The 26,076-nt window shown below is 46.9% G+C and overlaps 9 protein-coding genes across 9 annotated transcripts; 2 read left to right on the top strand and 7 right to left on the bottom strand.

The window, feature by feature from the left end:
* Window positions 1-401: 401 nt before the first annotated feature.
* DFL_000871 (uncharacterized protein) lies at window positions 402-2,217 on the bottom strand (the record flags this gene model as incomplete). The annotated part of the gene is made up of 6 exons (XM_067638480.1): window positions 402-1,611; window positions 1,663-1,755; window positions 1,814-1,824; window positions 1,883-1,958; window positions 2,024-2,071; window positions 2,141-2,217. 6 exons carry the CDS (start codon window positions 2,215-2,217, stop codon window positions 402-404), a joined length of 1,515 nt encoding a protein of 504 aa, XP_067495427.1.
* Window positions 2,218-2,560: 343 nt separating this feature from the next.
* Window positions 2,561-4,312, top strand: DFL_000870 (uncharacterized protein; the record flags this gene model as incomplete). The annotated part of the gene is made up of 3 exons (XM_067638468.1): window positions 2,561-2,857; window positions 3,032-3,472; window positions 3,527-4,312. The coding sequence occupies 3 exons, from the start codon at window positions 2,561-2,563 to the stop codon at window positions 4,310-4,312; spliced, it is 1,524 nt and encodes a 507-aa protein (XP_067495426.1).
* A 61-nt stretch (window positions 4,313-4,373) lies between these two features.
* Window positions 4,374-5,811, bottom strand: DFL_000869 (uncharacterized protein; the record flags this gene model as incomplete). The annotated part of the gene is made up of 4 exons (XM_067638456.1): window positions 4,374-5,093; window positions 5,169-5,414; window positions 5,517-5,642; window positions 5,734-5,811. 4 exons carry the CDS (start codon window positions 5,809-5,811, stop codon window positions 4,374-4,376), a joined length of 1,170 nt encoding a protein of 389 aa, XP_067495425.1.
* A 501-nt stretch (window positions 5,812-6,312) lies between these two features.
* DFL_000868 (uncharacterized protein) lies at window positions 6,313-9,357 on the bottom strand (the record flags this gene model as incomplete). The annotated part of the gene is made up of 6 exons (XM_067638445.1): window positions 6,313-6,362; window positions 6,422-8,216; window positions 8,281-8,984; window positions 9,107-9,149; window positions 9,245-9,275; window positions 9,350-9,357. 6 exons carry the CDS (start codon window positions 9,355-9,357, stop codon window positions 6,313-6,315), a joined length of 2,631 nt encoding a protein of 876 aa, XP_067495424.1.
* Window positions 9,358-10,442: 1,085 nt separating this feature from the next.
* On the bottom strand, window positions 10,443-12,256 carry DFL_000867 (uncharacterized protein; the record flags this gene model as incomplete). The annotated part of the gene is made up of 2 exons (XM_067638434.1): window positions 10,443-12,022; window positions 12,085-12,256. The coding sequence occupies 2 exons, from the start codon at window positions 12,254-12,256 to the stop codon at window positions 10,443-10,445; spliced, it is 1,752 nt and encodes a 583-aa protein (XP_067495423.1).
* A 2,155-nt stretch (window positions 12,257-14,411) lies between these two features.
* DFL_000866 (uncharacterized protein) lies at window positions 14,412-16,714 on the bottom strand (the record flags this gene model as incomplete). The annotated part of the gene is made up of 7 exons (XM_067638422.1): window positions 14,412-15,062; window positions 15,116-15,760; window positions 15,816-16,205; window positions 16,259-16,346; window positions 16,405-16,458; window positions 16,527-16,544; window positions 16,611-16,714. The coding sequence occupies 7 exons, from the start codon at window positions 16,712-16,714 to the stop codon at window positions 14,412-14,414; spliced, it is 1,950 nt and encodes a 649-aa protein (XP_067495422.1).
* A 671-nt stretch (window positions 16,715-17,385) lies between these two features.
* On the bottom strand, window positions 17,386-18,269 carry DFL_000865 (uncharacterized protein; the record flags this gene model as incomplete). Its single annotated transcript, XM_067638411.1, has 2 exons — window positions 17,386-18,059; window positions 18,113-18,269. 2 exons carry the CDS (start codon window positions 18,267-18,269, stop codon window positions 17,386-17,388), a joined length of 831 nt encoding a protein of 276 aa, XP_067495421.1.
* A 3,731-nt stretch (window positions 18,270-22,000) lies between these two features.
* Window positions 22,001-22,572, top strand: DFL_000864 (uncharacterized protein; the record flags this gene model as incomplete). The annotated part of the gene is made up of 2 exons (XM_067638399.1): window positions 22,001-22,099; window positions 22,165-22,572. The coding sequence occupies 2 exons, from the start codon at window positions 22,001-22,003 to the stop codon at window positions 22,570-22,572; spliced, it is 507 nt and encodes a 168-aa protein (XP_067495420.1).
* A 907-nt stretch (window positions 22,573-23,479) lies between these two features.
* On the bottom strand, window positions 23,480-24,823 carry DFL_000863 (uncharacterized protein; the record flags this gene model as incomplete). The annotated part of the gene is made up of 3 exons (XM_067638388.1): window positions 23,480-23,888; window positions 23,959-24,374; window positions 24,461-24,823. 3 exons carry the CDS (start codon window positions 24,821-24,823, stop codon window positions 23,480-23,482), a joined length of 1,188 nt encoding a protein of 395 aa, XP_067495419.1.
* Between the last annotated feature and the right edge of the window lie 1,253 nt (window positions 24,824-26,076).

Raw genomic sequence — 26,076 nt, 5'->3', positions numbered from 1 at the left:
AACTCACCCTTACATACGTGATCCACCGCCTTTGATTACTATTCCCTATTTAGTTTTTATTTACTTTCTGTATCCGGGGTTTACTGCTTTTTGTTATTATTATCAGGCCTTCCCAGGAGATCGATTCGATCTCTTAAAAAAATGTACTATTAAGTCACGTTTAATAGAAGGCGCGGTTCATATAGGCTCCTTTTTGATTGTTCTCTTCTTTGCTCTCTTCGCTACCGTCCTCCGTCTTTCCTGCTCTTACGGAGGTATATTCTTTGGTTTCTTTACAGAGAATAATATGATATATTTAATGCAAGTCTTCGGATCTTCTTGAGCGGTGTGAATACTCCAGGCTAGGCTGTACCAAGACCTCGAAAACCTAGGGTAGCTCCGATATATCGCACAAGGGACCCTCACATCTTCATCTCAGCTAGACCCTCGAGCAGCTTCCGTCTGAGCATTCCGCAGAAACTCTCCCAGGTGACATGATCCACCCCTGTTGTCCATCTCAATAGGACATACGACCCTTTACTTGCCTCCGGCTCCACAGACGAAGCAGGGAGGCTGATAAAATCATGATCCCAAGCATCCGTCTCATCCACCATATCCTGGTCTTCGTCGTCCTCCTTTTTCTCTTCCTGAACGCCCGAATTCCCTTTTGCTGCTGGCGTAGGACCACTTGACCCGATAAATATCCCCGCTGCAAATCCAAACCTTGGCTCTTGCGGTACTTCACTAACCCGTCCCTCCGCTACCCCCTTCTTCAGCATCCCTCTTCGTCGCCTGGCTGCTCTTGCCCATGTATTCCCACCCGTCTGCCCCTTTCCGTTGGAATATAAATTCTCAACGATATCATGCATTGTTGCAAAGTATTGCAACCGAACAGAACTCCACTCGAAGCTTTCAGTTGGGAAATCTGCACATGATTTCCTCATTAACTGCTCAACCCGCGGCAATAGCGTCGATAGACCCGCATCAATAGGCAGTGGAATCTTATACGTCGTCGGAAACGGAAGATGCGATCTCAATAAATGCGAAGTCGGTTGTCGTGATATATGATCCCCGGCCCTCCTATCCCCAAAACTCCATCCGACAGCCCACCTCTTCGTTTTCGCACCTTGCACAAACTCTCCAACCGCATAATTCCCCACCCCGTTCTCTTTCAACTTCTCAACCACCTTTTCAACACTACTCCTCTTCCCCAACATGGAAGTATACCATCTCACCTTCTCCCTAAGTTTCAAACTCTCCTCGACCATACGATTCACGAACGCAACTTCTCCTCCGTCGGTTACCATTTCTGTGGTGGAACCGGTACAGGCTGATAATGGCGGTACTGACTTCTTTTTGGCGGAGGAGAGCATGTCGTTTATCGATGCGTAGAACGGGGGGTTACACATCGTGAAGTCTATGGGGTGTGGGTGGGTGGTTATTACTTCTTCCGGGAGGATTGTAGATGATGAAGAGACGTCGAGGAGGGTTACTCTATCTTCCAATGCGTTTTGGGTTATATTGGTGGTGGCCGAGGAGAGCGATTTTGAATCGATTTCGGTGGCGAAGAAGTGCCACGTTTGGAATTGGGCGCAACCGAGAAGGGGATATATTGCTGAAGCGCCGGTGCCGCTGGGGATACGTTAGCTGTGTTGAGGTATAGATGGATTTGGAGTCTCTTACATGTCGATGCCTGTTATCTTGGGAGGCCCTCGAGACAACCTTTCCTCGTGAGTGTCCAGGAGAAGGTCGTTTAACCAGAGAATGTAGTTTAATCTGGTGACACAATATGTTAATATACAATACCAACATTTCCATGAAACGGTCAGAATACCTGTTCGGAACCTAAAAACACCAAATCATTAATATGGCATTCAGATATGAAAGTGAGATAGTATCATACCCCTGGACATAATCTGTCTCCCGGAAGATCAACTTCGAGGTTGAACTCCTTACGGAGCAAGGCATTCGCAAGTTGCCTATAAATTGTATAAAATGTTAGAAAATATTTGATACGTGCCGTCCAGAATTGGGTGAAATTCACCTGATTGATTCCGGATCGTGGAAATCGATGGAACTAGTCCCTTTCAAACTAGATACAAAGAATAGCTCGTTAACGCAAGACTCTAGCTTGAACTCATATTTAGAGCTTGAATCGTACCATCTCGCAAGACCCGGATACTCCTTCGCCAACTGCGCGAAGCTTACGCCATTCCTATAGACGTTTTTCGGATGCATCGTGACACCTGAATCGAACTTTTGTGTTGACCTTCTCAAAATGCAACAGATGCAATCTTCAAGCTGGCTCTTCAAGTTTAGTCTCTTTCGTTCTGATCGAGCTCCTGTTCGATCTACTTGATAGGGTTTAAGCTGCAGGTGTTAATGATCGCGTGTAGATTCGATGCTAAAGTTAAGTTAGTATAGTCTCGGGGGACCCTCCCGGTGAGAGGTCTAGAACGTAACATGATTTATAACACAAAACCTGAGAATATAAAACCAAAATGCAACACCGTAAACCTTCTCGCCAGCATTGAACTCCATATGCATGGCATACTATTCAAAACTAAAAGGTTTCAAAAGGATGAAATCCATCCTCAAACACCCTTCGATCCGCTCGGCTGCCCGGCGAGCCCATAGAACGTCATGCAATACCCGCTTCGTAAATACGCTTCACCAACCAGGCGATCCACGAGTCGCCGCTCGCCGCGCGGATGCACCGTTTCGTCTTGCCATTATAGGGTCCGGTCCGTCTGGATTCTATACGGCTTATAGGGTACAAAGCAAGCTTCCCACTGCGAGAATTGATATGTATGAGGCGTTACCTGTGCCGTTTGGACTCGTACGCTTTGGCGTAGCGCCGGATCATCCGGAGGTCAAGGTTAGCATTTCCCTTCTCCCGCCCTTTGATACTTTTACATGTACTGCAATCGATAAAGATGTATCACCATTTCTCTCTTTCGAATTTAAAATTTTATTGAAAGGATTTTGCGAATCTAAAAGTCGACTGGCTAACCTAACTTCAGCCTCCGTAAACCCCAATATGAACGAATAGTTTTGCATAAACAAATTCGACGAAGTAGCCCGCCACCCAAACTTCAAATACATAGGAAACACCCCAATAGGCTCCACTTCCCTCCCATTCTCCTCCCTCCTTCCGAACTACAACGCAATCCTCCTATCCTACGGCGCTTCAAAAGATAAAACTCTAAAGCTCCCCGGCGAATCAACATTATTGGGCATTCACTCCGCCCGTGCATTCGTAGGATGGTATAACGGTCTTCCGGAGCATAGAGATTTGAACCCAAACCTTGAGGGAAATGATGGGAAAGCTGTGGTTATAGGACAGGGGAATGTGGCGTTGGATGTTGCGAGGATACTTTTGACCGGGGTGGATGGGTTGAGGAAAACGGATATCACGGAGTATGCACTTGAAGCGCTTTCGAGGAGTAAAATTAAGGAAGTGGAGGTTGTGGGGAGAAGAGGGCCTTTGCAGGTATTCGTTCCCTAAGATGTAACAATTTAACACGACATCTGACATCCATATCAGGCAGCGTTCACTATCAAAGAAGTCCGCGAACTGATGACCCTGCCATCCGTCGGTTTCGAACCCGTCCCCCCCTCCGTAATCCCGCAAGACACCTCCACACTCCCCCGTGCCAAAAGACGTCTAATGGACACCATAAACAAAGGCACAAAATCCTACCCCCTCGAAAAGAACTGGAAACTCTCATTCTTTAACTCTCCAACCGCATTTCTATCCTCCCCTTCAAACCCCGATCAACTATCCCATATAAGGTTTGAAAAGACGGCACCCGTGGAAGGGACTAATGGTGATAAAGTCGTCGGAACCGGCGAACATAAAGATGTATACGCATCGCTGGCTTTTAGAAGTATTGGATACAAAAGTGAGCCGATTTCTGGGATGGTTGAGGCGGGAATCCCATTTGACGAGAAGAACGGGGTTGTGTGTAATGCCTTGGGGAGAGTGGCGAGACCTACGCCTGAAGGTGACATTCAGGTCCCTGGGATGTATACAACCGGATGGGTTAGAAGAGGGCCGACGGGGGTTATTGCGTCAACGATGATGGATGCGTTCGATGCTGGAGATAATATTGTTAATGATTGGCTAGGCGGAGTTGAGTTTCTGGGGAAGGAAGGAGACGTGAGGATGGGCTGGGAGGCAGTGAAAAGGGAACATTCGAGAATAGGACTTAAAGCGGTACACTGGAGCGATTGGGACAAAATCGATAAAGCAGAGAAAGAGAGGGGCATGAAACTTGGTAAAGAAAGAGAAAAGTTCGGAACGGAAGAAGAGATGATGGCTATCGTATAACTCGGATCTCCATGCCCTCCGAAAGAAAATGTATAATACTTCTATATCAAACATAAAATCCTCATCCGTAAAGAACCTCATCCACCATTTCCGCAATCCCCAAGCTCGACGTCAATCCGGGACTCTCAATCCCTAATAAATTCACAAACCCCTTAAACCCTTCCTCCTCCCTTATCAAAAAGTCCTGAAATCCTCCTCCCTTGGGTTGTAGCTTTGGTCTAATCCCACAATAATCTGCCGCCAAAACTTCTCTCTTTATCCCAGGTAGATAAGCACCAACTGCCCCCACCGCCTCCCGCAACCTCGAATCCCTCGCCACAAGGTCATCGGGATTATCAACCCACTCCACGTCCGGTCCGAACCTCATCCTACCCGCCATATCAAGCGTCAAATGTGTTCCTAATCCACCAAGCCCCTCCACAGGGCACGGGTAAATCAACCTAGAAACCTTCGGCTTCGAAGCCGAATAAGAAAAGTAATTACCCTTGGCGTAATATGACGTTACGTGTCTTTCCTTCGGTAACAACATATTTGAAACCAATGGTGCGGAAAGACCGGCGGAGTTGACGACTACATCTGCAGTTATGGTAAACGGTTCGGAGTCGCTTGCGGATTTTGCAGTGATCTCGTAGTTGCCGTCTGCGGTCTTTCGAAGAGATTCGACCGAAGTTTGGAGTGAAATGTCGAACTGTTCGAGGGTGGAGGCGAGGTAGGTCATATAGTCGTGTACGGATATAATACCCGTCGTTGGAGAGTTAAGCGCCCCGAAGGGAGTATAAACCTGTTTCCCACCAAAGTTCGAGTCAGCCCGTATATATACCCCTTCGGGTTCTAGGAAATCATCACGAAAACACACATCAGGTTCCAACTTTTCCGCTTCGTCTTTCTCAATAAACTCGGTAGGCACGCCCAGTCGTAAACACTTCTCATGTAACCCTTCAAGGATCTCCCGCTCCTTCTCATTCTGCGCAAGAATCCACTTCCCAAGTCTTTTGTGTGGGATGCTCTGTCTCTCGCAGAGCTCGTACAGTAATTCCTTTCCGCGTATGCATAGTTTCGTTTTTAAAGATTGTTCAGGGTAGTATATCCCTGCATGAATGACCTATATTTCAACGGGTGGCATCGAACGAGTTAACTCCATGATATCTGGATACGATGGATCAAATAAAGCGATTTGGAGTTATAGTTGCTCCCGTCTGCTAACCTCGGAATTCCTTGATGATGTTTCGGTCCCATACTCTCCATGTCGCTCAATCAACAGAGTGGGTTTTTGATATCTCGTCGCAAGTCGGGAAGCAACCGCAAGGCCTACTACACCGCCACCAATAATCTTTGGAACAACCAAGGCAATCGTAAGCTACCGGTCAACCAACGGTCTGAACGGGCTGAGGATAGATGTACACGCCACAAAGCTCACTTACACAATGCGCAAAGTCACTGCTTCTCGACACACTCGTCGAGAACAGACGACGTTGGATTTGAAGTGCCCTGCCGCGCATTTTTGCGTTGGAGGTGACGTTGAAGCCTGGATACGTGCTTGTTTGGGATATCGATATCACGCAGCTTATCTTGAATTACAAATTACATTGCGATAGCGTCCGTGCTGTATAATATTTATACACGGATAGCCGATAATATGGACATTCCCGAAACGGCCTGTTGCCGACATTCAAACACAATCTACGCTCGCGTCTACGTCTAAAATAATCTCAAAAAATTGAGGAAAATATGTAGTATTCCATATAAAAACCTCTTCTAGCCAATACACATAAAAATGCATACCCACCATCAAGAAAAAGCCGGGGTGGTAGGAGCTGCTAGTAAAGTACGCAGCATCCGAGGTATAAACAATTGTTTTCCCCCTCATGACTAAAAAACAAAAGCAAAGGAAAACCGATCATTTTTGTTAACTATATATTACTGGAGAAAAGAAAAACAAAAGAAAATGGTGAAGAGACGAGAAATACAATCGTAAGGTCGAACGCAACCGGACGTCATATTTAGAGCTTGTCGTAGTATTCGTTGACATCTGGGATGTTCTCCTTGAGACCTTTGAGGTTGTTAGCATACTCCTAGATGTCTTGGAATTCAGAGACACTGAAAACTTACCCTTTCTCTTCCTGGCGGGCTGGATGACCTTAGTGAAGATGTTGGAGGTGGGGTCGAGGGCGTTGCCGAGTTCGACAGCTTGCCAATGGTCGAAGACAAGCTGCGGGAAAGCCTGACCGGAGGTGGCGGCACGGAGATCGGTGGTGAAACCGAAAGATTCTCTGACGGGCAAGTAGGCCTTGATGGTGAAGAGGGGAGTACCAGGACGTTGTTCTTCGTGGAAGACCTGTCCGTTCTTCCTTGTCAAGATGGAGTAGACACCACCCATGGCGGTTTCTGGGACCTGAATCTCGACCAAGTAGGTAGGCTCCATCAAGTTTGGCTTGGCCATGAGCAAAGCAGCGTACATGACACGACGGGCAGTTGGGATAACCTGACCACCACCTCTGTGAATGGCATCGGCGTGGAGGGTAACATCCATGATGTTGAATCTGATCGAACGCATGGGCTCTTCGCAGAGAGGACCTTCTTTCGACGCCCATTGGAAACCAGAGACGACGGAGTCCTTGATTTCGTTGAGGTACTGGACGGCCTTGGTAGTATCGACAACCATGTTGGGGCCGTTAGTATCCGGACCGAAAGCCCAAATCTTCCTGGCCTCGGTAACATCCCAACCATAGTCGTCGGCCAAGACACGAGCACGGGTCTTGACGTCGTCCTTGGCGCTGACCTTGCCAGCGTCGATGGCGACGGAGAGCTCCTCGTCGAGTGGTGCGGCGTGGAGGTAGATACGGTTGTGCTTGTTTGGAGACTTGGACAAGGCGTAGATTGGTGGGTGGAGGCCGTCCGGTCCCGGTGGCTGCCTCTCGTCTCTGGGGGTTTCGGTGACGGTTTCACGGTATTGGACGACTGGGTCGGAGATCTTGAGTGGGATACCGGCGAATTCACCGAGATCGTTCAAGCAAATTTCCAAGTGCAATTCACCGGCACCAGCAACGACGTGCTCACCGGATTCGGAGGTGGTGATCAAGACGCAAGGGTCGGACTTGGCAAGACGCTTCAAACCTTCGACGAGCTTGGGCAGATCGGAGCCGTTCTTGACTTCGACGGCACGTTGGACGACCGGGGAGACGGAGAACTTCATAACCTTCAAGTTGTGAGCGGTCTCGGAGGTAGCCAAGGTACCAGACTTGACCAAGAACTGATCGATACCGACCAAACCGACAATGTTACCGGCTGGGACGCTCTCAATTTGTTCGGCTTGACGACCCATCATCAAGACGGTACGCTGAATGGCCTTGATGAACAAGTCTTCCTTCTTTCCGGGCTCGTAGTTGGGGCCCTGGATTCTGACCTTCAAACCGGACTTGGCGGTACCGGAGAAGACACGACCGAAAGCGTAGAAACGTCCACGTTCGGACGTCGGTACCATCTTGGAGACGTAAAGCATGAGTGGGGCGGCGGGGTCGCACTCACGGATACCGTTGCAAGATTCATCATCCGAAGGACCTTCGTAGAGGAGCTCGGCACGGTAAGCCTGGGCGTTTTGAGGAGATGGCAAGTGGATGACCATCATCTCAAGGATAGCATCGGCAGCTGGCAAGAACTTTCTCATGATGGTCTTGAGAAGTGGCTTTTGCTTCAAGACCCTTTCTTCCGAGGTGAGCTTGACTCCGAGCTTCTCAACGGTGGCCAAGATACCCTTCTCGCCCTCAAGCTTGTCCTCCATGACTTCCTTGAAGATCTTGGTGATGGGGTCCATGATGAACTGGTTGAAGGCACGGTTAAGTGGTTTGCCATCATGCTTGTCGTTCTTGGTCCACTTCTTGGTGAAGGGGTTGAAGTAGCTGTCGCCCTGTTCGTTTGAAGAATGTTAGTTTCCTCCGTTCCTTGCTAAAAAGAAAAGAAGGAACTCGTACCCAGAGACGCTCCATCATCTTCTCCTTGTTGACACCGAACTTCTGGGCATATCGGGTAGCGAACGACCTGATGGTGAAAGCCCAACCCTGGAGAGCGGCAGCGAAAGCAACGTTACCCTTCTCGGGGGAAACTTGCCAGTCCTGGCCGAGGGTCTTGTCTTGGTAGGTGGCAATGATAACGTTGATCTTCTCAATGTTATCACGGAAGCTGATGAAAATTTCCTCCGGAGTCTTCTGCAACTCGAGCAAGGTACGATCGACCTTGTTGATACACAGAACTGGCTTGATACGCTCGGAAAGAGCCTGTCTTAAGACAGTCTCAGTCTGGACGGAAGCACCTTCGACGACATCGACGACGACCAAAGCACCGTCAGTGACACGGAGAGCGGCAGTGACCTCAGACGAGAAGTCAACGTGACCGGGGGAATCGATCAAGTTGATCAAGAAGTCGTTGGATTCTAGGGCAATTTTGTCCTTCTTTTCCTTCTCAGCCTTGACATTGTACTCCTGGATTTCCTTGATATCGGCAAGATCCTCCTTGGGGATATCGGCGTGCAGGGAAATGGCAGTAGACTTGATAGTGATACCACGTTCCTGCTCGTCTTTCCTGGTGTCCATGTATCTCTGGTCACCGGCCTTGGCCGCGGCAATGATACCAGCGGCCGCGACCAGGGAATCGGACAATGTGGATTTTCCATGGTCGACTGTGTTGCGGGGAAGGTGACAAAAAAATTAGTTTGCAACAAATTAGTCATGAAACCCCACTAACGAACCCCGCCATCGAAGGAGGGGAAGATTAGAGGGAGCGAAGGAATTCACGACGTACCGTGGGCAATAACCGACATGTTACGGATATTGCGCCGGTTGTTCTATTTCACAGTCAGCAAGGACCTCCAGGACGAGATTCAACAGCCAATGCATCTCGGTGGCTGCTCGGGTGGAGGTGGAAGCAGTGACGGCATACCATCAACCCATGGATCTCATCGACCGTGAAGCTACATCATCGAAGGGCACTAGTCAGCAAAAAAGCACGTCCCTGTCTGAGATGGTCGAAGGGAGAATCACGTACTTAACCATCTTGACTGATTGATGATGGAAGCCTTTCTAAAAACTGGGTATTGGTATTGGTATGTGTGGTGAACGGAAGAGAAAAGAGATGGAATCTGTTCTGGGGAGCAAGAAATAAAAAGCCCTCAGAACCGAACAAAATTTTTTTCTTCTTTTCTGCCCTCTGCCGTTTTTAGCAAAACACCGGGGTTTTGGACCAAAAAAAGTTGGAGGAACGCTACCCTGATGCCTTCTCACTAGGAAGAGGAATCGGGTAGGAAGAATGGGTATTTGTATTTTCTTTGCTAGACGGTTTTTGTGAATTTGAAGGGGTTGGGAAGAGATAGAAGAGGAGGAGAGGAGACACCGGTTTTGTGTGGGCGTTTGCAGCTATAAAAAAGATTTTTTGTGTGCGTCGACACTCTCCACATTAAACAGCAGAGAATTCAAGCACTGACTACTACCAACACTGCATCATGACCAGGTGAGGGGTTAACCGGCCAGGGCTACCCAGCAAAAAAGCAATTTTGTCTTCTAGCGGGGTTGAAGCTCGAACTCTGTATGTCTAGTATGAGTATAACTATATATGGATAGCCATGACCATGATATCACGCTCAGCTTAATGCCCAGCAGTCGGCTTTAGGCAAGTCCCAACCGCCTAAACTCCTGCCCATCGAATTGCGCTTGCAACCGGCTGCATTGTGCATATTCCGGCCTCGACAGCTCGATGAAGTTGTCTATCGAGACTGCGTGACTCTCATAACGCTCGATAATGATCACTAAGAGGTATATACAAGTGTGATCGGTCATCGATCATCCTGATCTTGACATGTCTTACACTTTCGGATGCATAAAGTCACAATGAACCATAATGAATTACTGAATTTAACTCCCAATTAAGCTATGCAATCCCAAAGATCCCATCTAATTTTCGCCGCTTACGAGCCTTTTCTTCTCTTTCTTCCCGAATATTAAAAGTCAAAAGGTACAGTTTATGTGTCATGATACTCTCGTTCCGTATCTTGACCCAGGGAACAAAAAAATATAACTCAAACAACACAAAACTCGCTAAAAATTGACACAAATGAAAAGGCAAGATGAATTGGTCATACAGATCACACCGCTTGAGCGTACATTTGAGTGGCAATGCTCGTGCCAGAAGGGGTCGTGGGTGTCGCTAACGGCGTAAGGAGCGAGTTTGGTGGGAAGAATACAAACCCAGGACTTGGGTTGGGATCTTGTTCATGATATGGCGGGACAGGATCGACGTCCTCCACGTTTCGAGGTCGCCACCGCTGTTGGTATCCGATAACCGGGACGGGAGAACCAGTGGTAGCAGGTGCGGAGAGGTGTGCGGTGCGGCGATGTTGTGGAGAGGTTGGGGTTAGTTGCAAATGGTGTGCTTGAATCAGTTGGTAGGTCTGAGGTCGCTGTGTGCGAGGAGTGGATAGGGGAATGGGGGTATGCGGGTAGGGTGAACGTTCTTCCTCGCCAAACATCCAGTTTGCAATTCTTGAGACTGCAGAAGTCAGTCTAACTGCTGTGGATGGAGTTCTTCGTTCCTCGCTGGCCGTTGGAGGAGGCAATGACGTTTGAAGCTGGGGGAGGACAGGCCTTTGACGTTGTGGCTGTGGCTCAGGAGCTGGCTGGGTAAAAGTTGGTGGTGATGGTGGGGGGGAGTGTCGTGGTCTGGGTGTGTCATCCTCAAACGAAGTTTCGCGGCCTGAGTCAGTTTGAATATCCTGTTGAGATTCTGATGGCTGTGAAGTGGCCTCGACAATGATCTCGGTGAGTGGTGGTTGTGGGATAGATTCCAATGCACCACTGGTAGTCGCGCTTCGAAACCTCGCTGGACGTTGGGAACTTCCCCTGCTAATGAGTCTTTCCAATTCCTGTAGGCGCCGTTCGAGAGATGCCTTTTCCTCAAGTGCGATTTTAATGCGCACGACTGCCTCCTTGCATTCGGTTGAAGTCTGCGCCGCCGAAGTTTCCGTGCTTTCTTCTTCGACAGTATGAGAAACGATCGTCTCAGGTCCGCTCGAAGTTGGCGCTAGCACCGACGCCACAGGAGTTTCCACAATTTCCTCCACCACGGGTACAACTTCTCGAGCAGAAATAGTGACACGCTCCGGCTCATTCGACGTTGGTACTGGGACCGGTACGTTCAGATCAGAGTGCATCGAATCGTCGTCAAAAGAAGTAGTATCCGTCAATGTCCCCACCGAATCCCTCCTCGTATCAAAAGTTGTAGTACTAGGACTACTAACCCCATAAGCCCTTCCCATCCCCGTGGGGAATGGTCCAAAGTCTCCAGGGCTTACATTCAAATTTCCCATACTCTGTGCCGCTCTGACGTGTGTATGCACTGGAGAAGGACTTGTGCAAGATCTTAAATCGCCGGGCATGCTGGCGCGACGTGTGTGATTGGATAGTCCAGACGTCGGGCGAGGAATGAACTCTCCGTTCAGGAAAGAATATTGTCCGTTACCAAGGGATGATGTAGAACCAAGAAGTTCGTTTGCAAGATTTGCATCATGGATGGTAAGCATTGGTCCATATGGAGAGTTACCACGCTGGGCATCTCGGGTAGATGAAGGGCAGCTGTGTGATCGGACTGCATGGGGCCGCCGGGGCATGGAAGATGTATCTTCGACGGTGATAAGAGGGAATGGGGTAGGACTTCGAGTTTCCGAAACTATAAACGATACATTAGTACAAATATTTCGAAGTCTTGGAAACGTCCACAGTTATACATACCCTCCGGCTCCTCGGTGTTCCTACCCCAATTAAAGATAGACCGCTCACTCCGACTCCGCGCATGCGACTTCCTGGCCTCGTGCTCATCGAGGTTTCGTATCTGCCCGCCATTTTGGTCAGCCTGCTCTTCGGAGAACGGAAAGCAGCTGCCAAATAACGATTGAAAAGGCATAATTGAATAAAACGAAAAGTAAAAAAATGAATATAAAATAAAAATAAAAATGAGAACAGAAGGAAAGGTTGAAGTTGAGTGTCGTTTTGTCAAAAAAGGAAACAAATTTTTAATTTGATAGAGATACAAGGACTGTAAATCAACTAAGGGAAAGAAGATAGTATAAGAAAAGAGATGGACAGAGTAAAAAAAATAAATGAATGAAGTTGGACTCGATATATCATCGAAGTTGTGTAATAAAGACAAAAGAAGCAAAAAGAAAGGAATTTAAGAATTCGAAGGAGAGAATATAAACCGGACTCGATAAGAAAGAGATATCCAAAATAAAATATATAAAAAACTTACACCAAAGCTAAGGGAGGCCTCAAGCCCTCTCTTTTCTTTGCAACTCAGTGAATTCGGATTCTCCTTATCAACGAAATTCCCGAAGGCCTCAAATGAACGGGTCCTCGGAGTTAAACAAAAAAAAGGTATTCGTCTATCCCACCGCAGATATATCCGGCGTCAGTCAGCTTGCTGTCCTGACTTTGAAAAGAGAAAGAAAAATATTGAAAAGGGAAATTAATGCCTCCTCAAATACTTCGAAAGAACGAAACACAAAGGGAAAAAAACGAAGGGAACGAAATCATACTAAGATCTCGAACATGAGGCCGAAACCTGACTTCTTATAAACCATCCCCCATGTTTCCGGCGCACTCTGCAATGCGGGTGCCATCAAAACCTCATCCGAACAATATGCATAGCATGCATAAAAAAGTAAAAAAGAAAATGATGAAGAAAAATTAAAAAAAAACGGCCCACCAGCCATCTCGCAACCAAAATTCTGGGCCTAGTCGAAACTCGAAACCGTGAAACTCAGCGTTGCGACTCGCGAAAGTCCCTTCGCCTCGGGAAGCATCTTGCATATTCGCGGCTTAAGGCTTCTTTTCCGTATCCCAAAATAACCAGCGAGAACACTAACTACTTCCTGATGCACGTCAACCTGAAACCCCACGGTTGAACGTTAAATCCCATGCATCGACTCGTTTCCCAGTTGGTAAACCAAAGGCCTCGTTAGCGCACGGCTTTCCAACCACCAAATGGCCCCCCAGATGAAGCCTGCGTGGATGATCCTACAACCGCATTACTTTTTCCTTTTCTCTTTTGAAATATCAGCATGCATGCTTCACTCCGGGGCCTGCGAAAGACTAATTCGATAGGGCTGTTTCGCACCACCAGCCCGAAGCGCGAGATGTTGCTTTTCATTGGGAACGGCCAACGATTGGCTCGGCATTAAGCGCACAGCGGGGAGTGGGTCCCCTGGCGAGATCACCACTTACCATTCCCCAAAAACTCAACTTCTTTAATATAATTTATGCTAAAGTTAGACTCTTCCCGCGCTTATTAGAGTAGACGTTTAATTACCGGTATATCGCGTAAAGCGAGAAATCATCGGAGAACCTACTTTCCCAGACAGTTTGTTAATGAACATCCGGGTCTCCAGCGAATCGCTAGATATGCCGACGACAATAGGGCAATTAACCTGGCCCGTCATGCGTTTCCATTGGCTGTTGGACAGGTAGTGCAGCAATAGACTGGATGAAACAACCTCTCAACATTTCCCCAGGTATCTCAGGTGGCCACGTTCGACATTTCGCACAAGATATTGAAATACGAATTTGGATAAAATAGGTCCAGAGGGTCTTGAAACCACAGTACCAGATTGAAATGGTGACAGCGAACATAGAATCGAATCTCAAAAAAGATATGAAACGACAAAAATGATAGTATATTCGTATAACGCTCTCCAGTTATCTCGCGAACCATCTGTATCCCTGATGCATAATGACAGCTAACCTATCAAACGACCCATCGCTCTTCGTCCCCCCCCCCCATACAAACAAAATGTACACACACGAAATATGCCCTTTTTCAACGCCCCGTTCGATACACACCTGATTTCAGGACGCCTTGCACGGCTATGAAAAATAAGTAAAAAGAAATCCCAGCAGCTATCGCAATGAAAATGATCCCCTGATGAAACATCGATACCAAACATAAACACTGAATAGCATAGCAAACAAGTATAACGACGGAATAGAGAACTAAGACGAATAAAACAAGGGAAGCACGAAAAGTAACGAGTATTTGCTCGCTAACAAAACGAAACATCGTTCTAACGACCCCAGGGATTGTCGTCATTAGCTAGACTCCCGTACCTCACTCTGTCATCAACTGGGGTGTCTTCCTCTTCCTCTTCCTCCTCAGCTACAACAAAGTTCCCTTGTGAGGTGGCTCCGGACCCACCAGCTCTGGAGGTATCGGTGTTGTTTTCTCGCGTATTAATCGGTGTGGGGATGTGTTCTGTTTCAAAGCCCGATCTCTCAACGTGTCCTGGATCCTTTGGAGGATATTTGGTAACAAATATCTTGGGATCTTCCCCGTTCCAGCCAGGGCCGCCCTCCTTGCGGGCGCGGACACGTTCGATTTCCTCCGCCTGTGTGTCCTCAACGACGAGATCTACGACGCCGGAACGGTCCGAGAAGTGAGACGAGGACGATTCACTCCGGTGCGACGTGTCGGCAACCTTAGACAGTAACCCTTGCGATTCTTGCCCGTCGCCATCCGAAAGCTTGGATTTCCCTTTACGGCTACGAGAACTCGATGCATTTGATTTTTTGCTCCTGCTTCGAGACTGAATCTTGGTGCGGTTCTCAGGCTGAAGAAGGGCCTGGTTTGTGGCTGTTGTAACAAGATAACGAGACGATTGGTAGTTCTGTCGGAAACGCTCCGCACTATACGGTTCGTGTGCCGTTATGACAGGGTACTAAGTTAACGGTTAGCGATGTCCTACTCCTGACAAGAAAATACTGTACTCACATTATAATCCCCAAATTCCATTCCTCTCGCGTCATCGTACAACTTTTCCATTTCCTCGTCAGTACCCTCATCCTCAAGATTGTCGGTAGCCACACTTCCATACGACCTTCCGACACCAGCAGCCGCTCTTCGGGCAGGACCATCGGTACCAGCAGCGGAGCCAACGCCGCCCAACAAAGCCGAGCGACTCGAGGGTGCCGGCTTTGGTATCCAGTACTTCCCTTTCCCGCCGCCTTGATACCGCATTCCTTCCATAATTCTTGCCATTCTCGCAGCACTTTCAGGGTGCGCCATGGTTGTTCCACCTGCGGAGTCAAAGTTACGGTATTCATACCCTTTCCCGCCAAAAGTGACCTTTGTGTCATATATCAGGTCGCGAATACCGTAGGCATCACGCAAGGCATATTGAACTGGCATACGGGCTGCCGAGATCGTCGGGTCCGCATAGTCCTTCCATGAAAAGGCATACCAATGTGCAATAGCGAAAGCCGGCATTTCACAACAGATCAGACAGTCCTGGATGGCAGCTGCAAGATTATCACGAGAGTACTCTGGTGTATCTGGTATGAACTTAAGCCACACCAATATCGAAAGGAAGAATCCTTGCCAGTACGAAGCAAAGATAATGAGTTTAATGCACAAAAACTAAATACCAGTTAGCAATAGGCCCTGCCAGAGTCCAAATACGGGGAATACCAACCTTTGGCACCGGTCTAAACGGCCTCAAGTCATGATGCATACACGCCCAAAACATACCCAAGCTATACAAACTAATCGTCACGGAAAGATTGTAAATGATCCCACTCCAAAAGTACCCGCTATTAAGTCCAATGTATCCTTCCTGGTAGGTGTCGGTGGCTTTCATGATGATTGTTGCGAGGGCGAGTATCGGCTTGAGCCATGTGTATTGGAGGATCCCACGCTTGATGTTTAGGAAGGAGTGCGGGTCGCTGATATCGACTTTGGGGAGACAGAGATCGAGAGGCCATAGATGTGGAATCGGGGCTCGACCGTGGGTCAGAATGATGAGTGCTCGTTCGCCGCCGAGGAAGTTAATGAGGAGTTGGAAGAAGGTATAGATAGTGAAGGCCTGTGGTTGAGTTAGTGGTTGGCGTTCGAGGATTGGTGTCATATAATTCCCACCTCGTATATATCTCGAATAGGATCAAGAAAGAAGGCCGCTGCCGACGACTTTAAACTAAGCCACGAGGTTATGGCATAAATCGGAACCCTATCATCCCAGTTAGATCCAGTCTCCGACTTGACAAATATTAAAGAGCATCACCAACATCAACAAAATCCGCACGACATATCGTTGAAGCAATGGTTTTCGATAGTTTTTCCTGTCAAAACCGGGTTAGCCCGTGCTTTCACTCCAATAAAGCCCTTGTATCTCGGATTGCATATGTACAGTTGGAACCATATCGAACTATTTCAAGTTTGTCGTTAGCCCCTTCATCCTATCACCAAAAAGAGACACATCGTGTGATCTTACACCACCGACAACAAGGCCGCCACTATCGCGCAGACTCCCGAGAAAATGATGAAAAATTTGCCTAACTTGGTCCCCGTGCCACCGGGTTCAAGAAAGCCGGGCATTTTAAACTGCCAAAACTTCGATCGACGAGGAGAAGGCTATCTTTGAAGCATCTGGGGAATCAGGGAAGTTGGAACGATCTTTAGCGATGACTGGTGGCCTTGAAGGAGTGGAATGAAAGTGTTTATATCGTTAAGAGGCCACCAGAGGTTAGACGATGGTTCCAGAGAATCGAATTTGTGAGAGGAAGGCGATTCGTCAGAGGAGAGATGACGCGCAGGTCCTCGATGTGGTTTAAGTTGGGGTTGGTCAAGCGATGTGGCCCATGCACAACCAGGCCAAGGCCAAGGGAGATAACGTGCCGCTTTTGCTTTCTTCGCCCCACGTGTGTGCAATGCCCTCAACGTCAACATGCATCTGGGCTCACGACACCGATGAGCCGGTTTATAATTCTGTCGAATCACATCTGCAGTCTGTGGTAAAAAAAATTATATTTTTTTTGTTACTCATCTCAAAGTTCAAGTTTTTTAGCAAGCTGTCAACCAAAGGACGAGGCTGGTTTTTTCATTTTCGTGTCGATATAAAATTTGCCCATGGTTTCCGAATACACACTACTAATGCAAGACACGCCGATATCGATACGTATTCATACGGGAAACGATAAGTCAGAAACAAAGTGACGGAATAGCCAGATAGTATTGTACCAAAACCTAAAATATACGAGTCTGATATTCTAAGCTTTGCTCAACCGTCCAAGGTAAGCGTTCCATCCTTCCTCCTTGTATGCTTTAGCGGACGCAACAGGGTCGGGACCAGCATAGATTCCTCTCCCTGCGATAATAAAATCGGTTCCCGCCTCCACTGCCGACCTCGGTGTCTGATACTGTTGTCCCAGTTTGTCACCCTTCGAAGCCATATTAATGCCCGTGGTGAAGAGGACGAAATCCTCATTCTCCAACGGGGCAACCTCCGTCTCAATGTCCCCTAACGTCTTAGACGCCACAAATCCGATGACAAACCGACTGTATTTCCGTGCGCACTCAACAGAAACTTTCGTATACTCCCCCGTAGCCAGTGATCCTTTACTTGTCATAGTTGCCAGGATCAAGAGTGCTCTCTGATCTTTGTACGGGAAATCGTCGCCCTCTGCCGTTTGAGTCAACGCCTGGACGATACCTTCTCCGGGGAGCATTGTACAGTTAACAATATCCGCCCAACTTGATATTTGTAAAGCTCCACCGTGGTACTGCTTTTGAACTGTATTTCCAATATCGACGAACTTGCGATCTTCGAATATCAGAAAGTTGTGTTTGGCTGCCAGTTCCTTTAAATCCTCGAGTACCGTCAAGCTGAAATTATCAAGTATATCAATGTGTGTCTTTAGCACAGCGATGTATGGACCAAGCCCTAAGCGCCAGTTAGCCAGCTGCTTTCTATGGCGTGGTTTTATTTGGACATACTGTCAGCGAGGTCTAACAGTTCGCCTGCTCTTGTAACGTCGGCGGAGACGACCACATTGGTTTGCTTTGCCTCTGCGATTTCAAGCAGCCTTCGAGCAACCGGATGTGTATGTTGTTTGGCTCGTTCGCCGTACGACAAGTGAGATTTAGAGGACATTATGAAAATTTACACTATGGGGTTGTATATTGTGGTAGCCAGAAGTTTCGCCGGTGTTCGACAGCTGGAAGAGTTTTTTCTGGAAATGATGAAGGTTTGAAACTGAACCACACACAAGAAACAACACCGTGTAGCCAGCGTTCATAAATTTGGAAAGAATGTTGGTGTTAGCTTTAACTTTGGCCCAGCCCCTTCTCGATCTTAAGCTTCCGAGGCCTAGTCATGCAGGTCAGGGAAACGTACCACAGTAGTGCAAGACACAAGCAGTATTGCTATGAAGCTTCGAGTCTACGGACAATGTCAGCAACTTGAATTTAATAAATTAGGGAATATCATCTAGCAACGAGACCAAGAGTAGCATACTTTCCTACCTAGGCTTCCCACCGCACCGAGATTTCAAGCTGTTCACATGACGTAACCTGAAGGATTCGGCCTGCCTAGAGAGAAGCCTAAGTGTAATCAAAGAACATATTGAGTATAAGTCACAGTAGTAGCCTTACTTAAGGGCCTGCGAGCGAGGTCTTCGAATCTATCATGTAATTACCGATGTCAGCACTGGACGGTTATAAGCTTCTAAATCTGCTTTATCGAGGACCGATGTACACCCTAGACCTAAGTTGGTTTAAGTGGAGACTTCTTACCTCAATAGTTGTTAAGTTCGATCCCTAGAGAGAAGAAAGAAGAGAAGGGGAAAGAGGGGAAAGAGGTTAAAGGAGTCCATTTATAGAACAGCTTCAGCACCGAGCTTTAAGATAGTTACACGATGACCACAATTGACAATTGGCCCCGGTGGATTCTATTGATAATGCAAGCTTCATAGATAACTACCTAGGTGGTTACTAGGATACCACTGCTTGTATACTCTGGAGGTTTCTCCATCCAAACATCCGATTCTAACAGGGGAGGATAGAAAGGCCTTGAACAACAATTCTGTAAGTAAGTACCTAGGTGTACAGGTAAACCTAGAACTCCGAGATCCCTTCTTGGTGTAAAAAAGATTCGAGTATATGCGTTTAAAAGCAGGAAACTTTGGTTTTATCAAAACTATATATTACAGGTGTAAACTCAATGGCGATGTGACAAGACTAACTTCTGTTAGTGCCGCCGGTTCCGCTGCCGGTCTTATACCAACTCATCGAGAACCTATCCACAAGATTCCACTCGTAATCGGTATTCATCTGTTTTATAAGATCCGGTATGCTGTTAAGAGCCCTTTGATAAGCTGTAAGACTGTTACCGGGTTCGATATCCGGTTAGTGCACTCGAGCTACACGGTAGCATCCTACAGTTCCAATGATGCGCGCTAGCTACCTAACTATCGGATATGCACATATATTTGACAGGAGCTTCCAAAACAAAGCAGGATCGACTATATTCCGCTTACCATACCAGGGGACACTGTGAGGCAAGACTCAGCAAGCGACACGTCTGATGCTCATGCCCGGGTGTAATGTCACTTTGACGATCAGGATTTACTACTATATTCACAAGTACGGTCCTTGCACTTTGCGAGAGTTTTCCAGAGCGTCATACGTGCTCTGTTGCTACTGAGATCCGGGCGACCCCCCGCCCCAATGATACGAGGATCTCAGAAATGGGTGGACAAACTACCTCGCATGTGTAGAAAATGGTAGGATTGACAAGACGGGGATGGGGATGAACCTTAGGGTCGGCGCTGTCCTCCGGTTCAGTGGACAATTCGAGGAACTCTGGAGTTTTGTGAACTTGCTCCAGGGAGCGAATGAGAACGGTTCCACCGGTTGCGCTAGCAGGGTTTGGGGTTGAGGGGGATATAGATGATGCTGCTTCTTCGGGATCGGTTGACAGTCCCAGGCTGGGCCGTAGTAGAGCTAGAAGAAGCGCTATAGCGCCAAAGACTTTGTTTACCATGACTAGCATGCTAGCAACACTATATATATATAAATATTAAATAGGTTCTTCTAAGAGGGATCAAGCTCGTCTTGGACGGTTTCTCTCAAAACGACTGCTCGGTCGGCTGTTAAAATATCGAAGAGATGAGGCCGAGGTGACGATGAACCCTCAAGGACATGAATGTCTTCTAGCTTCGCGACTATATTTATCGAATAGAGGCTGGTACTTGGCCTGTTAAGCAATACGGGTGTGAGCTTACCGGTTTATGCTGTTGCCCGATCCTTGATTATTCCTTAAAGCTCTTTGCATTGAATTGATATGTTGGTATATATGCAACGCAGATGGTTAATAATGTGTTGTAAATGTTGGAGATGAAACACTGTCCCAAAACGACAGCAGTCTCGACACTCCGATATCATGGTGCGCGCTAAAGGCCGCTCTATCGCCCATTGCATTGCGGGAACTAAAATCTATACACGAATCAAAGAATTTCCTGATCTTGCGAAGTCGAAGTTTACGATCTCGCGTGTTCCCTAAGTCACCATGTATGTATTCGCCAAGTCCCAGATCCAACACAAACCAACACACTTGCCCAGAACAGCGTTTGTTCGCTCTCGAAGCCCAAAAAAAAAAAACCACCCCCCAAAGCCATCTACACCGAACTAACGAACAAAAAAAATTATAAAAAATTATAAAAAGTTAGTGATGAGAGTGGGATTCGAACCCACGCACGGTTACCCGTACCAGGATGTCACTTGTTAAGGTATAACCTTAACCTGGCGCCATAGACCAACTCGGCCATCTCACCTACTTGGATGAAGTAGCAATGTGAATTAGCGCATTATGTTTGTTCTTGGGAAGCAGCTTCCTCCTTGTGAGCGGTAATGGATGGGGACACTAGGAATGAGGAAAACAGGTAGAGGTCCTATGTGATCTTTGAAATGCTCAAGGCTAGCCGGGGGGGTATACAAGAGGCAGAGAAAATTAAGGTTGACCAGGGAAACTAGAATTGATAGTAACAATATTATAATCTAATATCCTCCAAACTTCTATACATAGATAGTGGCTTTCTAGGTCATTCAAGTGTGAATCGATAACTATATCTGCACTTGCAATATTTCAAGAAACAAGCTGCAGGCAAGAATCTTACTAAAGCGCCAGGGCTTATAATAAGCTTGCAAGTATTCAGTTGATCAACCATTTCCCGATCTAAGGCCCACGACTCATTTTGAGCTCTCTGGACCTTTCCCATCCTATTCCTTCCGGATTCTAATTTTTATTTATTTACATGTTATATCTTTATTTTGTTATATAAAAAAAATAAAAATTATGCGCTTGTCTTTGTTTCGATTTCGTTGGCGGTCATACCATTGACGTTTCTGCCGTATCCCAGGCCTTCCCTGTACAGCTGTGTGACTGAGCGACTGAGGGTTCATCTCCAACAGAGCTAGAGCCTGGCGCTCATATAATTATATAAACCCTCAGGGCCAAGGCGTTGCATACCAACCGCCATGTGGTATGAAGATCATGCTTTCCAGAAACTTACAAAAAAGAACTCGAATATTTTAACAAAGCACGCGGAAAACAGTAGAGCCGTACATCCATAACCACCTGCATTATCGATCGGAAAGACACCGGCCTCGTACTCAGACGCCACACAAATTCCTTCGGGTTCAACGAGAACATGTTTCCGTCTCCCTGTTCTCAATACCATTTTGAAACCCGCACCTGCACTTCCACCCGTTCTAAATGTTTCCCAAAGTCGAGTCTTTGCTGTATAATAGACGAATAACGACGGTCCCCGTTACCGATTCATCAAAGCCCACCCGGCCGTAGCCTCGTCGGAGCAGATTACAGCTATGCCGTACGAAGATGCAAAGGAGTTCTTCGACGACGAAGACCTTCCTCCAAAGCTGGTGGGAAACCGGGACGAGTTTCGGGAACGAGAATACGTAAATGTGTGTTCGTTATGGAATATGGGCGATCTTGCTTGGTTGAAGACAGCCCGATACCCCGAAAAAAGGAATCCAAAGACCTTGTTCTAGGTTTAAACCTTGCGAGCAGGTTAATCCAGCTTCACCCATGGAAATACCAGTCTCACGTACCCCGTTCGATAGATGGCGGGGCCTTTGAGGTCTTAACGGCTGACCCGGAATATGCGAGAACTGCACCGAAGAGCGTCGAACAGAACGTTGAAGTTTTGAAGATGCTTGGGTTCGTACCGAAACTCGACATTGATACAGATATGGATAATGGTTGGGCCGCATATATACCTGACGAAGATGTGAATGATACGATTTTGATCACCTACAATCTGATCAAATTCTTGACAAGCGACGCAACTTCATACCGTTGTAAAGCAGCTGGTTCTGTAAAGGGGTCTGGGGTGGGGATTCCGCTATGGAGGAATGAGCTTTGTGCAGTGGAATAGGTGAACGTATACTAGGTATTTGTATTTACAATGATAGTATCCAGGTAGGTAGCTAACACTCTCAGATAATCCTAATGCCTCTGGTTCGAGTCTTACTCGATCTATAACTTTAGTTTTTACAAAATATGCGCTCTTTGTAACGATGAAATTATAGGTAAACGAAAACAGTCTCGTATACGCGTAACCGACATGAAGCATGGTAAATATCCATGGGTACGAATATATAAAATGTTGTTTCATACGGATGATTCTGTAGTAAAGGTACCTGCGCCATGAGCATAACTAAGGCGTGATGTGGAGAGGTGATGGAGGAGAGGGAAGGAATAATTTTCGGAAGAGAGTATGGTTACCGCAACACAACTGGGGCAGAAGGTAGATTTATATACAAGGTTCCGGTGTGATGAGTGAGACTAGAACTGTCAAGAAACTCGTAGGCAGGCAAAATAATATAGGGCTTCCCTCCAAGAATAGCCCGGGGCCGTTTATCGAATTGGAAGCAATCTCTTATATCGGTGGGACTTGAAGCTTCAGTAGCACTGTAGGATAATTCATTATATGAGAATGTTTCAATAGCACCGAGATACTTGTACAACTATGGCAATCCACTCGCAACGATATTTATTATATTTCCAAAAATTAGCAAGAACAGCAAAACTCCCTAGTAACCAGGCCGAGAAGTCTTACGCAAGATCCGAACTGTGGTATTTTGGGTGAGCTTTGCGTTGCCTGCATGCCTGGTTACACAGATGTCAAGAAGTCTTGGATGTTACACAAAACTCTTGAGTCTCTTTATTAGGTACCGGTACCCCGCAGTATCCCACTTAGTCTCGAGTTCGGGGACTAGGACCCTAATCGATACACTTGTATAATATTCCTTGTTTCTTATTTCTTCAGGCGCATCGCCGCATTATACCAACAAAAACGATCCACCTTTCATCAATTCTTCCATCCTCTCATCGATACCCCCAATTTCAGGTGAACTCGTAACTATTGACCTGGTCAACTTCTCTTTCCCTTTCCCCAATTCGTTCGATCTTTTGGCAGATTTTTTGGGGATCGGGGCAGAAGCCAGTTGTATGGGCTCACGCTCGTCTCCTAGGATTGTTGTTGCATACTTTACCGAAGGTCCCGCACTCATACTCAACGGGGATACCGCTGAGTCTGGGGTTGCCGTGTAATTCCCGGTTGATGTTTGGAAGGATGGCTTTTTGAATTGAAGTGGCTGTGGAGGGAGTGGTTTTATCTCGGCTTCACATTCTGCAGGTAGTTTGAGGTCGAATAGCGAGAGTAGGAATACCAACAGTTTCTTGTTTTCGCTATCCGAAGAATTCTTTTTAGAAATATGGCCTAATTTTCGATTTAGGGGCCAATATATTGATATCTTACCCCTTTATAATATCGTCCACTTTTCTCTTATAACTCCCCAAGAGCACGAATAGTATGTTCCCAGCCTCTCCGGTTGCAAGTTGTTGATTGCTATAGAACTCTCTGAACTTCGAGATATCTACCCGTAGTTTTTGAAGTTCTGATGAAAGGCCGAGGAGTGCTTCGGCACCTGATCTAGAGCTAGATTCATCCTGGGTACGAATCTCTTGAATGACCTCGCAACAATGGCCAAGAGTACGAAGGAACTGACAGATGCGATTAAGTTCCACGAGACGAGGTGCTTGCTTTGAATCCGAGGACAAATCGATCTGGAATTCCTGAGATGGTATCATATGAGACGGGAACGAAAGGGAGCTACGGCCGGATATGGTGACTCGAGCTGAGAGGTAGGCAAGTCGCTGCTTGTATGTTCGACTCTTGGGTTAAAAAGATATATGATCAGAAAACATAGGAATTTATGTTTTGGGGTTTCTCAAGCACCATTGTCGTTCTGGAAGCCTACAATTTGATTCGTGATTTCCAACTCGACCGGCCCAAGTTCCGGTTCGATTGTACTCAAGACATAACAACAATCAAAATACGCCCTTGCAGCTCCGATGTATACTTGAGCCTTATCAAGAATGGCGGCCAGACGAGCCAAGTGCAAGGCGTGCCCGAGGATGTCACTTTTGGAGTTGGCTATGCATGCTCGTTCGGATCGAAGCCAGTCGCAAGTCGAAGTAGACACAGATACGATGGATGTTCGTGAGACATCTGAAACTCCGCCGGGAGACCCGCAGAGTTTGGAGGAGTTCGGTGAAAGAGGAATACAACTGAGGCCTAGGCTTGGAGATTTTAGATCTTTGGATCGTTTGAAGAAAGGCATTTTTGACGCTGTGTAGCTGCGAATTCGTATATCATTTACTATCAGAATCCGGTAAAGGAATAAAATATTCCCTACATTTTTACTCCGTCTTTTAGAGACTTTCTTCGGATATATAATGGATCCCATGCATGCATATGATGAAGCAGTGCAGTGCCAACCAAAATCTAGATCTCCAACAAAGGTGTGCACATGGCTATCAATGACTCGGTTGGGCACAACATGGAATGATCTCGCCTCTGTATGTAAAAACAAAGAAACATTAATTCGAACGTTCCGTGCCGTATAACGATGTTATAAACAATTAAATCGTTGTAGGTATCGTTATCATACAAAAATTTGACGCTTATCTGCCATCTTGCTGCAAGTTCAACCGGCAATCGTGGCCAAACTAGTCCTGTTGAAAGAAGCGATACCTGATCAAGCTGGAACAGGCCTGAGAGTTACCTTGCATACTATGTAGCCTTGCCAGGTACTCCAACCACGAGGCCCGGGAGCGTAAGTTCTCTTCGGATTGCATATATTTGGTATGCAAGCACCTAACTATGGGAATATAAAAAAAAAAAAAAAAAAGGAAGCCCGTTTGCATTGGCTTCTGAGTCAGGTGCGATTCATCTACAATTGAAACCTCAGCAATGACCTCAGGAAAGGTGGTAAGAGGGCTGTGAAGATGAATTAGTAAAGGACAAGGAACCTAGATTCGAAATCGTTCGCAGCATCTGCACATGCACGCCAAACGGCTACTGCACTTTTGGCCAATCAATCTGCCTTCTGTGCTGCTGGGACTTATCCTTTCTGCCCCCAAGACATATAAATTAGTAACCGGGAGACGCGACTTTTGAACGTAGCAGAGGTGTTCTTCAGGCCGGCCGGCAATCGCAAACGACTTCCTTTTCACTGTTAGTTTATTTGAATTAAATCGATATCAACCTGTTCTTTAACATAGGTTTAGCCATTGTGGTGATTCGAAGCTCCATCTTTTAAACCCCGTGGGTTCTGTCGGCGGTCAGACGCTTATTTTACTCGAGTTGCCTGCAACCACACGTTAGCTAACTAACCAACCACCACCACCACCACCACCACCACCACCACCACCACCACCACTCTCCAGCTCTAACTGATCCATCATCACGATAACTACTATCGTTCCCATCCACCATCGTACTCTCGCATTCCTACCAGCGACATACACATCGTCAGAACTGAACTCAGGTTTCAATAGCTCTAATAGCTAGCTCTAATCTACGTTCCAAACC

This window comes from Arthrobotrys flagrans, assembly GCF_004000055.1.
Source record: "Arthrobotrys flagrans strain CBS H-5679 chromosome Unknown unitig_15, whole genome shotgun sequence".
NCBI classification, from domain to species: Eukaryota; Fungi; Ascomycota; class Orbiliomycetes; order Orbiliales; family Orbiliaceae; genus Arthrobotrys; species Arthrobotrys flagrans.
This window is presented reverse-complemented; position numbering and strand designations above follow the sequence as displayed.